A 13,299-nucleotide genomic window follows, 5' to 3' on the forward strand; every position below is an offset into this window, starting at 1 on the left:
ACTCAATTTGCAGTTTCTGTATCTGTTCTTATAAGGGTAGGTCAGTCAGATACTTACATTCTGGAAAGTTCAACATTGACTCGTGAGGGTGAAATGATAACTATAATCTATCTTCCTTTGCTTTTAGCTCAAAGGACAAATGAATTGAGAGAATATTGTGTTTTTTTTTTTTTTTAATTGTCTTTAGGACTTGATTGGGGAAATGATAATTAAACATGAAGGGCTTTTGGGACTTGGCTGGACGATACAGAAACAGGGAAGGATGGGCTTCAAGTGAAGCAGGGAGGACCGAATGAACTAGTGTTTGAGGAACATCAAGGATATAGTCAGAAAGTCAGACCAGTGGGCAAGTTTTCAAAGTTCTCTTCATACAGTTGCCAGAGGCCTTTATGACATGTTAACTAAGAGGCTTATTATTTTTAGAACTTACTCATTTCTCAAATGCTTTTTAAGTCTTTTATGAAAAGAGACATCATGTTGTGTTGTTAAGAGATAATAAAAGGGCCAGGCACAGTGGTTCATGCCTGTAATCCCAGCGCTTTGGGAGGCCGAGGCAGGTGGATCACCTGAGGTTGGGAGTTCGAGATCAGCCTGACCACCATGGAGAAACCCCATCTCTACTAAAAATACAAAATTAGCTAGGTGTGGTGGTGCATGCCTGTAATCCCAGCTAGTTGGGAGGCTGAGGCAGGACAATCACTTGAACCCAGGAAGCAGAGGTTGCGGTGAGCCAAGATCACACCACTGCACTCCAGCCTGGGCAACAATAGCAAAACTCCGTCACACGCACACACGAAGAGATAATAAAACATCTTAGTATCTGACATTTGTGAAATATCACACTTGTTGAGTGCCCACTGTGGGTATAATTTTATTCTGGGGTTTTCTAAACTGAAGAATTCAGGTTTGAATTCAGAACACCTCTAGAAATACAGAAAAATGTCTATTTCTCAAATGGAGACATCAATAGCAACTACCTATAAAATAGCTCTCCCTCAAAAAAGTCTTTCATTAAAAACAAGTACAAAAGAGAGCATCTTTTTTCAGCAGTAGGAACCCACGAGATCTTGTTCTTTGGTTATAGGATTGAAAAAATCACATTTGTACGCCTAGCACTGATTTCAGATTCGATGTAATGCCATCTATAAAAATTATAATTTCAAATTTCAGAGGCCTGCCAACCTGGAGATCTATGCTTAAAAAAAAAAAACTATCAAAACAAGTAAGGAAAATATAGCTTGCCTTTAACACATTTCTAAGGTATTATGTAAAGGAAAATAGTTTCATAGAGGTTTCTACTTCTTTTAGATCAAATTAATAATCTCTCTTAATCACAGCCTTTAAAAATCTCAATAGCAGGAAAAGACATATTTACCCTAGCAAAACTTGAACATTTCACTTATTAAAGTTTTAAGTGAATTGGAAAGGCATATATTAGTAATTAATGGTAAATCTTAGACACCAAAAATTTAAAAGGAAAATAGTACCAAAAGTGTAGCTGTTACCAAAAAACTACAACACTGTAACTACCCCAAATAATATAATGAAGCACATACTATCCAAAAACCATCACCATAATCCAGCAGGTTCCAAAGTGATCCCTGAATTTACCTATTCATCTGTCATGTTTATCTTTCTCTGTATCTACTGGATCAAGGAACCTTAATTCTTTTTCAGTATATTTTATGTGAAGAGTAGACAATTGTTACTCAGAATTGGGCCTTTCATCATTTCACTAGTGGTCCCTAACTCCTTTAAAATATATATATACACACACACACACACACACACATATATATATGGGGGGTGGGGAAGCTAATGGGGATGATGAGAAAAAAAGAGTTAGTGAGTCATATTTACCTTATGTGAGACCTAATCTAAAATTTGCCAAATTCAGTGCTGAAATCTGAACAGGTGTATAAAAAGAGTTGTTACTCTCTCCTTCATATTTATACCCCATTTCTTGAAAGAAAAACATTAAATACATTTCTAGGTTAAGGATTTAAAGTTGCCACACTGCCATTGTACAAAAGGCTGAACAGACAGCAGGCAAAGTGACCAGTTTCTAAACTTTGCCCTCAAGGGATACAGGTTCAGACACATCAACCAAGCTTGAGGCAACACTTCAAAACTGGAGACACCAGCCTTTGTAACCAGAAGGCAACTGTTTTTCTCAAACTTCAGAAATATTCAAGCTGGGAAGGGTGAAATTTGTCTTTAAAAAGGAATATTCAAAAACTCTCTGATCATATTAAGACAGAATATAGGCAGAGTAACATTGTAGTGCTGTTGGTATACGTTTTTAAACCAAACTTATTTATCTTCCTTGCTTACTGACTCCTGCCCCAAAGAAAGATATTACATGGAAACAGTCTTTATACTAATCTATGTTATGGCTTTGCGTTCCTATTTTTTTTGGTCTGAGTAAGATATTAGGGCTCGTGTTTACAAAAGTAAATGAAAGGATCAAATAACATGATTAATACATTTTATTACAAAGGTTTTAGAAGATGAGGGGCAGAGCTAACAAATTACCTTAATCATTAAAAACCACAAAGTTGGAGAATTTTTTTAAGAAGAGTGGATACCAAAACAGCTTTTAGGAAGATGACAGCTTAATAGTTTAAGTTGTTGAACAGAGCAAAAGAAGGCTTAAGATCTGGAGGATAAAAGTTATATTCAAAAACATGCTAAAGAATACATCAAAACAAACAAAGAATGAGGAAAAAATAAATTGTGCCTTAGAAGTTAAATCCTGTCATAAATGAACATAATTTCTAAAGGACTATGGCCCACTTCAATACTCAAACAAAAAAAACCTCATTGCTAAAACAGCTTCAACATTCCTTTGGAGTTTGCTGTAAAGAATTTATCCTGCATATAGGGTAGACACGAAACACATCTTGAAGAGACTCAGAATATCTTGCAAACATAAAACTGGTTCTCTAAACGGCATTTACTGGCCTTGAATCCAGTAGAGTAGGGTTCAGCTATGACATGAAATGTGTCATCCTGGGGACGGGGGAGCAATTTGAAGAAAAAGGGCACTTTGCTATAGTTAATTCATGTGGCTGTATAGTCTACAAGTTTCTCCTCAATGCCAAATATCTACTAAGAATTTAAAAATGCAGATGAAATTTTCTATTTCCAAGAATTCATGTGATAAAGGGTAATCATCACAGAGTTTACATATGCTCAGTTTTTTTACAGCCATAGATTTTATTCCAGAAAGGAGAAAGTACATGGCATTAATAAACCACACATGCCATGAAGTTTAGAACACTAAATTATTCTTCTCTGGCTTATCAACCAGTTGTATCCATGGGCTGCAAATTATATCCATGACAAAATTGATAACATTTTGCAACATGTCAAAGAAAGACCAACATTCTTTCCTGAGTATCCCACTAACCTTTATCTAGATTACTGTTCTTGGACTTTCTACAGAAGTTTCTTTTCAAATAATTTATGAATTACAACAACTGGAAAGAATACTGTGAGGACCTGAATACTTCAATCAAACACTGAAGGCAACAATCTTTCTCTTTAAACCATCTCTCCTGCCTGAATTTTTATATACTAAAATAACCCCACTCCTTCATTTCTGTAGGAGTAGCCAGATAAGGTGGCATTCCTTGGCCATCACAAGTCCCAGGTCAAAACGGCTCCGTTCTTCAATCTTCTAACAAAGGCTTCTGGCCCTGCAGCTCATGCCTGTGTGATTCAATCTTGTTCTCAATGAGAGAGATCTCTAGCACAGGTAAGAGTAGCTGAAAGGCGTCCTGGATGTAGGAGGCACTGTTTGATGCCTGCCAGGATTGAAAAAACAAAAAAAGAGAAAACATTAGTTATTTAAAAGAGAAGATATACTGTAAGACAACAAGGGGAACAGATTAATTTTTGTAATCTAACTGAATTCATAGCCTGGCAAATAAGAGCAGTGACTTGGCCATTTTGGTAAACTCTATTATAGGGAAAAGGATCCAGCTTTTAAGATGATATGAACACCAAAAGAGAATGTCAGCATTTTTGTCCAACTTGCCCATCAGAAATGGTAGCTGTTCTTTGGCAACCTGCTCAGACTTGGCATTCAAAGCTTATTTATTCCTTTATTGAGTGGGAAAGATTCTGTCACAATATTGTGGTCAATTACTGAAAGAGGCTTTCAGAAGGCTATAAATCCTACACCTATAGAATTTCTAGCCCATTATGATAGCTCTTCTTCCATGGACTCAATGCAATCACTGAGCACAATAACTGCTCACACACATAAACAAAGAATATTGCTTTCAAAGATACTGTCACAGTGTAGATATATTTCTACCTTGAACAACATTTTTCAGAAGTGTTAGGGAATCATTACCCTCAGTTTGCTGAGGGTAATTCATTTATACTGAAAAGCCCTCACCTTTCAAAAGAATATCAACAGAGACTTCATTACATTAAGACAAAATGTATAATTTCAAAGACAAGAGCGTTTCAAATCTGTATGCAAAAAAAAAACAACTAAAAATAATAGGGAGCCCATATCAAGTGAGATTAACTTTTTAAAATTTATCAGTGGCAAGTATTCCTAACTAAAATTCAGTGTGACCTTTAATACTCAATTTCCCACACACAAGAGACCTCAGATATCATCTAGTTAAATCTCTTATGTTGCGCATGAAAATAACGAAGTTTGTCAGAGTCACACAACAAACCAAGGAAGAACCAGAGCAACACTGGGCTCCTGGTTTACAAAGTCCTTTCTACTGCACCACTCTGCCATTTACTAAATCACAAACTTATATTTTTAAAACTTACTTAAATGATCAAAATAGCTTCCCTGACAACTCAATTAAAACTGTGTCATTAAAGAATTAAAATCATTTCCTTGACAGTAATGTCAAAAGAATTTAAAACTAGAGAAGTTTGGTAGTTAAAACATTTTTTCAATTAACATCTAAAACTTAACTATCAAATATATATTTTTCCCTCCAGACTTACATAAACATGTTTTTATAAAATCATCAAAAAGTCTATATTGTTTGCACAGTTAATTTCAAGGTAGACTTCTTAAAACATGGAATCCAGAAAACATCACATAAGGAGGTAATATAATCAGTCACAAGATCCTCTTCTCCATTGACTTAAACCATCTACTTTCTCAAATCTAATGGAATGATGAGGATAATGTAAATACTACCTTTCTGACAAAACAAAAGCATGATTTCCTAGCAAGGAAATGACAAAATGTTTTGTTTTATAACAAACCGCTGCATAAACTTTAGTCCTTTAGGAAGCAGCGCTTACCTGTTTGTAATTTTCAGCCCTTCATGTTTACCAGCTGGTATTCAGAAGGTGTTTCATTACTGTGAACCGTCTATTAAGCTGTCAAGGATTAGTACTAAGTAATGATAATCTACTGCTTCTTCCATTGTACTTTACCCTGCAGCTTCAACTGTATGCTTTGTAATTAATAAGGAAGGAATACATATCAAATATACACTATTTTGGTCATGTCTACATAAATATGGTTAAATTACCAATATGGTGAAAAAAATAAAAAAGCCAAAAACAAAAGGCTTCAGAAGAGTTAATTAATTAGTACATAATACCTTTGGAGTCAGAGACTTAAAAAACAATTACTACTAACCTCTAGAAATACTGCAGTGATTAATGGGTTAAGGACATCTGCTGTTTCTTTGACCTGGAATAAAGAATACATTTTTATGTGAGCAGAGTAGGTTAAATAACAGTAAGTGGAGTACAATCACACTTTAACACACACACACACACACACGTACATAAATATTAAATATAAGCATAAAAGTCTGGACTGACAGCAAAATGTCATCTTCAGAAAGTGAAACTGCGTTTTAAACTTCCTTCTTAATATCTTTCTGTGCTATCCATATTGAGAGTGTATTGCTTTATACCTTTTTATTGACTTTAAAAAGTATCATTTGACCACAAAATCTTAGAACCATTTTAAAACAAAATATGTAGATATGGAACATGTGCTCAAAAAACTCAAGGGTCTTTAACACAGGCTGTTTAGAAAAGTCTTATAAATAAATAATGTAATTTAATACTTGTATGTGTCAGCATCTTATAGTTGATACGCTAGCTTGAAGTATCTTTATGGAACACACAGAAAGATTTGGCCTTATAAGATTAACTTCAGGAAACAAATACTACAGGGAAAAGTGAAGCTGTACCAAAAGATTATCCTTTACAGGAATAATCTAAACTCAAATTTTAAAAAATTAACTTAGGCCATGGTCTTAATTAAAACAAATACAATGTTCATGACTAGCGCTTTTAAATAAACAAATAAATAAATAAAATTTAAGAACTCACAGTAATTTTGCTGCTACACTGACACTGATATACTTACTATAAAGTGATTTTCATTTGCTTGTTTAAAATGCCCTTGATTTTATCCTAACTCATTATTACTGGTTTCTCAATCATCGTCCATAACTCACACATCTTCATAAATTTTTACAATTCCAATTTTGAAAATCCCCAAAAGACTTTAGCTTTAACTACATCTTTCCCACTGACTAACAACTGCATACTGTGAGCACTGCCATAGTCTAAGTACAGAGTTGCTCTTTAAAACCAGAGTCAAAATCTAAAGTTTGAATTTTATCAAGGTCTGTATTTCCATTACAGGTCTCAGAAGATAGCATAAAAAACACTGAAAACTTCATAAATAGAAATGAACAAAAATTAATTAGAATTAGACATAGACAAGTTGATTCTAAAATTCATACGGAAATGCACAAGGCCCTAAGCAGTCAAAAAATCTTGAAAATAAAAACAAAGTTGGATGACGTACACTTCTTGATTCCAAACCTACTACAAAACTACAATAATCAAGACAATATGATACTGGCATTAGGATAAACATACAGATTAATGGACTGAAAATCAGAGTCCAGAAATAAACCCATATATCTATGCCTAACTGATTTTCAACAAAAGAGCCAAGACAATTTAATGGAGGAAAGAACAGTCTTTTCAACACATAGTACTGGAACAAATGGATATCCATATGCAAAAGCATGAAGTAGGGCCCCCTACCTTACACGATACACAAAAATTAACTGAAAATGGATCACAGACATAAATATAAGGGCTACAACAAAATTTTTAGAAGAAAACAGAGAAGTAAAACTTCACTGCAAAGGACACTATCAAAAAAGTGAAATGATAACTCATGAACTTGGAGAAATACATTCCCATCAAAAATCTGATAAGAAACGTGTATTGAGAGAAAAAAAAAAAAAAAAAAAAAAACTCCTACAAGTAATAATAAAAACACAAACAACCCACGTTTTAAAACAAGCAAAGTGCTGAAATAGATATTTCTCCAGAGAAGTCAAACAGCCAATCAGCACATTAAAAGATGTTCAACATTGGCTGGGCACAGTGGCTCATGCCTGTAATCCCAGCACTTTGGGAGGCCAAGGTGGGTGGATCACCTGAGGTCGGGAGTTCGAGACCAGCTTGGCCAACATGGTGAAACCCCGTCTCTACCAAAAATACAAAAGTTGGCTGGGCATGGTGACAGGTGCCTGTAATCCCAGCCACTCAGGAGTCAGAGTCAGGAAAATCACTTGGACCAGGAGGTGGAGGTTGCAGTGAGCTGAGATCGTGCCATTGCACTCAAGCCTGGGCGACAAGAGCGAAATTCTGCCTCAAAAAAAAAAAAAAAAAAAAAAGATGTTCAACATCTTTAGCCATTAGAGAAATGTAAATCAAAACCACAATGAGATACCATTTCATACCCACTAGGATGGCTAAAATAAAAACAAACAACAATAAGTATTAGCAAGGATATGGAGAAACTAGAACCCTTATACACTGCTAGTGAGAATGTAAAATTGTGCAGCCACTTTGGAAAACAGTTTGGTAATTCCTTAATGACTATATCGCCCATATGACCCAGCAATTCCACTCCTACCTATCTACCCTAGAGAAATGAAAACATATTCACATAAAAACATACATGCATGTTCACAGCAACATTATTCATTATAGCCAAAAAGCAGAAATAATCCAAATGTCTATCAATTGATGAACGAATTAAATGTGATATATAGCCACAAGACAGATTATTATTTGGTAATAAAAAGGAAGCATTAATACATGCTACAACGTGGATAAGCCTCAAAAACACTATGCTAAATGAGTGAAACCAAACACAAAATACCACATATTGTTTAATCCCATTTATGTGAAAGATGCAAAGCAACCAAATCTATAGAAAGAGAAAGTAGATTCATGGTGCTTAGGGCTGGGAAAATATGGAGTGAAAGGGAATGGGGATTGTACGAGTTTTGGGGAAGGCTGATGAAAGTATTTTAAAATTAGACTATGAAAATGGCTGCACAACTCTGTAAATATACTAAAAACTTAAAACTATTGAATTGTACACTTAAAGTGAGCAAATTTTATGATATTTAAACTGCTAAAGAAACCAGACAAACATTATTGCAATAAGAGGCATGAATTCTTACCCCAGCATTTGTTAGGCAGGTGGTGAACTCTTTAGACAAAGAGGACAACTCTTTACACAACACAATTGTCATCCTAGGAAAGAAAGGGAAAGTCAGAAATGTTCTTTTCTCTTTTTTTATTTTTTTAATAAGCTGTATTTAACAGCTGTCAGAACAGAACAAATCACTCCTGGTACTAAATGTGAAAGAATAAAGCTTTTCAAGGGAGTAAATACAGTAGCCCCCCTTTATCAGTGGTTTCACTTTCTGCAGTTTCAGTTACTCATGGTCAACAATGACCTGAAAATAATAATTTTTAAAATTCCAGAAATAAGTAATTCATAAGTTTTTTATTGCACATCATTTTGAGCAGTGTGATGAAATCTCTCATTGTCTGCTCCATCCCACCCAGGACATGAATCATCCCTTTGTCCAGCATACCCACAGAACGCATTCATGAGTCAGCTATTAATAGTAGCCATCTCAGTTATCAGACTGAGCGCTGTGTTGTCACAGTGCTTATGTTCAGGTAACCCTTATTTTACTTAATAATGGCCCCTGCTATGGTTTTGATATGTCCCCTCCAAAACTCATGTTGAAATTTTATTCCCGACATGGCAGTATTAGGAGGTGGGACCGGATGGGAGCTATTTGGATGATGGGGGCACTGCCCTCATGAACATATTAATGAAATTATCACAGTAGCCAGTGAGTTCTCACTCTGGTGGGAATAAATTAGGTCCCAGAGAGAATGTAGTTATAAAGCAAGTCCAGTCTCTCATGCAGGTCTCTTTGCACATACCCACTCATCTTCCTGCTTCTTTACCATGTTGTGGAGCAGTACACGGCCCTCACCAGAAGTCAAGCAGATGCCAGTGCTATGCTCTTGGACTTTCCAGCCACCAGAATCATGAGCCAAATAAGGCTCTTTTCTTTGTAAATTACCCAGCCTCAGATATTCTGTTACAGTAACACTAAATGGGCTAAGGCAGCCCCAAAGCCCAAGAGTTGTGATGCTGGCAATTCAGACATGCCAAAGAGAAGCCATAAAGTGCTTCCTTGAAGTGAAAAGGTACGAGATCCTCACTTTGTAAGAAAAAATAAAATTATATGCTGAGGCAGCTAAATCTACAATAAGAATGAATCTTCTACCCATAAAACTGTGAGAAGGAGAAAGAAATCATGCTACTTTTGCTGTTGCACCACTAACTGCAAAAGTTCTAGTCACAGTGGGTGATACGTACTGAGTAAGATGAAAAAAGCAAACTACTCATCTGACAGGGGACTAATATCCAGAATATACAAGGAACTCAACAGTAAAAGTAAAAAACACTCATTAAAAAATGGGCAAAGGACATGAATAGACATTTCTCAAAAGAAGACATACAAATGACCAACAGATACATGAAAAAACGCTCAATATCACTGATGTGTCAATAATCAAGAAAATGCAAATCAAGACCACAGTGAGCTATCATATCACCCCAGTCAGAATGGCTATCATTATTAAAAAGACAAAAAAATGGCTGGGCATGGTGGCTCATGCCTATACTCCCAGCACTTTGGGAAGTCAAGGCAGGTGGACTACTTGAGGTCAGGAGTTTGAGACAAGCCTGGCCAACATGGTGAAACCCCATCTCTACTAAAATACAAAAATTTGCTGGGCATGGTGGTGCACACCTGTAATCACAGCTACTCAGGAGGCTAAGGCAGGAGAATCACTTGAACATGGGAGGCAGAGGTTGCACTGAACCAAGACTGCACCACTGCACTCCAGCCTGAGTGACACAGCAAGACTCCATCTCAAAAAAAAAAAAAGACAAAAAAATAATAGATGCTGGCAACAATTCCAAGAAAAAGAATTCTTATACACTGTTAGAACCTAAATTAGTACAACCACTATGAAAAAGAGTATGAAGATTTCTCAAAAAATAAAATGGAACTACCAAACTACTGGGTATTTAGCCAAAGGAAAATAAATAAATATATATATCAAAGGGATACCTGCACCTGCATGTTTATTCCAGCACTATTCACAACAGCAAAGATATGGAATTAACCTAAGTTAGTTGACAAATGGATAAAGAAAATGTGGTGCGTGTGTGTATATATATATGTGTGTGTATATATACATACACGCACACACATACATAATGGAATACTATTCAGCTATTAAAGAAAATGTCATTTGCAGCAACATGGATAGAACTACAGGTCATGAGGTTAAGTGAAATAATCCAAGCACAGAAAGACAAACACCTCATGTTCTCACTCATATGTGGGAGCTAGAAAAACATGCTCTTACGAAAACAGAGAACAGAACAACTGTGACACCAGAAATGGGGAAAGGTGGGTAGGTGAGTGGGTGGAGATGAAGAGAAGTTGGTTAATGAGTACAAACATACAGTTAGATAGAAAAACTAAATTCTAATGTTTGATAGCAGAATAGGGTGACTATATTTAGCAATAATATTTTGTATATTTCAAAGTAACGCAGAGCACTTGAAATGATACCAACATATAGACATGATAAACACTCAAGGTGATGAATACCCCAAATACTCTGACTTGATCATTATACATTCTATGCATGTAACACTCACACGGACCCATATATAAAAATATATAATATATAAATATATATCAATATATAAATTATATATAAACATATGCTATAAATATATAAATCATATATAAATATATGTCATGTATCTATATAGATACATAAATACATATATTATATATTTATATAAATGAAATACATATTACATAATATAATATATATTATAAATATATAATATATAAAATATACAATATATTTAATATATATTAAATATATTTATATTATATATTTATTTATATATTTGTAATATATAATACACATATTATAAAAATATAACATATATATTTAAAATTTTATATAATACATATTTTATATATTTATATATGTATATTTTTAATATATAATAATGTATAATATATTTTATATATTATAAAAATTATGTATGATATAGAGAATATATAAATACATATTTATATAATTTATAATACATTAAATATATGTTATATATTACATAAAAATATATATTAATTATAAATTATATATTTTTATGTATTATATATTATAAATATATACTATACATATGTAAATTGTATATTATATATAAATATATTCATACAAATATTTATGAATATATTTATATGAATATATTATAAATATATAAATTATATATAATATATAATATATAAATTATATATCAATATATAAATTATATATAAACATATGCTATAAATATATAATCATATATAAATATATGTCATGTATCTATATAGATACATAAATACATATATTATATATTTATATAAATGAAATACATATTACATAATATAATATATATTATAAATATATATAATATATAAAATATACAATATATTTAATATATATTAAATATATTTATATTATATATTTATTTATATATTTGTAATATATAATACACATATTATAAAAATATAACATATATATTTAAAATTTTATATAATACATATTTTATATATTTATATAAATGAAATACATATTACATAATATAATATATATTATAAATATATAATATATAAATTATATATAAATATATATAATATATAAAAATATATAATATATAAATTATATATTTTTATGTATTATATATTATAAAAATTATGTATGATATAGAGAATATATAAATACATATTTATATAATTTATAATACATTAAATATATGTTATATATTACATAAAAATATATATTAATTATAAATTATATATTTTTATGTATTATATATTATAAATATATACTATACATATGTAAATTGTATATTATATATAAATATATTCATACAAATATTTATGAATATATTTATATGAATATATTATAAATATATAAATTATATATAATATATAATATGTACCAATAAAATATTTTTTAAAAAGATGGAAAAGGCATTAAATTTGTGGGTGGAAGACATGCATGGAAATGTGTTCCAAATGATGGCAATCAAGTGTGGTACTATTAACTGTTTCAGGAATCCACTAGGGGCTTAGAACATAAACCACACAGATAAGGGGGTACTACTGTATGCCTAAATCAGCCCACCAATGTATAAGAAGATCCATCTGAGCAGGCACTCATGCTACAGAAAAAGGAAGTTCAGTCCTTAGAAAAACATTTCTCTATAAAATCCTCTAGAAAACAGTATATGTTCAAGTTAAATCAAATAGAAAATAATTAAAATATAATTTAAGGAGACAACATCATACTCAAAAGACCCTACATTCCATTTAGAAAAGTTAAAATATGTATTAATTAATTCTAAGAACCTCAGTTCTTAATAACAGTTATTAGTTACTGGGTGCTAATTACATGCCAGGCACCATGCTAAGGGATTTACATGTATCATTTCTAATTTTTACAACAACTCCAAAAGTAAGTGATTAGTCCATCTTTAATAATATTTACCTAAAGTCTTGTATGTGCCAGATTTTATTTACTTAAAGTCTTTCAAACAATGGGAACATATCAGTGAACAAGAAAAGTCCCAGTTTTCATGGATTCCAACTTACTTGCTAAATTAAGGGGGAGACTATATACATATACATATATATATACACATGCACAAATATGTATACATATACACACATATATATTCATATACATATAAGTGTTATGTGGTGATATAAGCTAAGAAAATAAGCAGAGTAAAAGGACAGAGAATGGTTGGAGATGCTATTCCAGACTTTGTGAAGGAAGGCTTTTCTAAAAAGGTGGCACTTGAGT

General features: G+C 32.5%; 1 protein-coding gene across 5 annotated transcripts in view; it reads right to left on the reverse strand.

Annotated features, from left to right (window-relative positions):
* Positions 1–861: 861 nt before the first annotated feature.
* The window catches only part of FAM114A2 (family with sequence similarity 114 member A2), a 53,977-nt gene continuing 41,539 nt past the window's right edge, over positions 862–13,299 (reverse strand). For 4 of the 5 annotated variants that reach the window (XM_033180684.1, XM_033180681.1, XM_033180682.1 and 1 more), the window contains 3 exons: positions 8,511–8,583; positions 5,636–5,689; positions 2,472–3,809 (listed from right to left, as the gene is read on the reverse strand). In XM_033180684.1, the coding sequence (XP_033036575.1) occupies positions 3,675–3,809; positions 5,636–5,689; positions 8,511–8,583 (262 nt within the window). In that variant the 3' untranslated portion in view covers positions 2,472–3,674. Of the gene's footprint in view, positions 3,810–5,635; positions 5,690–8,510; positions 8,584–13,299 lie in introns of all 5 variants that reach the window. The other variant, XM_033180683.1, reaches the window with a different exon arrangement.

The sequence above is a fragment of the Trachypithecus francoisi genome, unplaced genomic scaffold (assembly GCF_009764315.1).
Source record: "Trachypithecus francoisi isolate TF-2019V2 unplaced genomic scaffold, Tfra_2.0 Lachesis_group2, whole genome shotgun sequence".
In the NCBI taxonomy this organism is placed as follows: Eukaryota; Metazoa; Chordata; class Mammalia; order Primates; family Cercopithecidae; genus Trachypithecus; species Trachypithecus francoisi.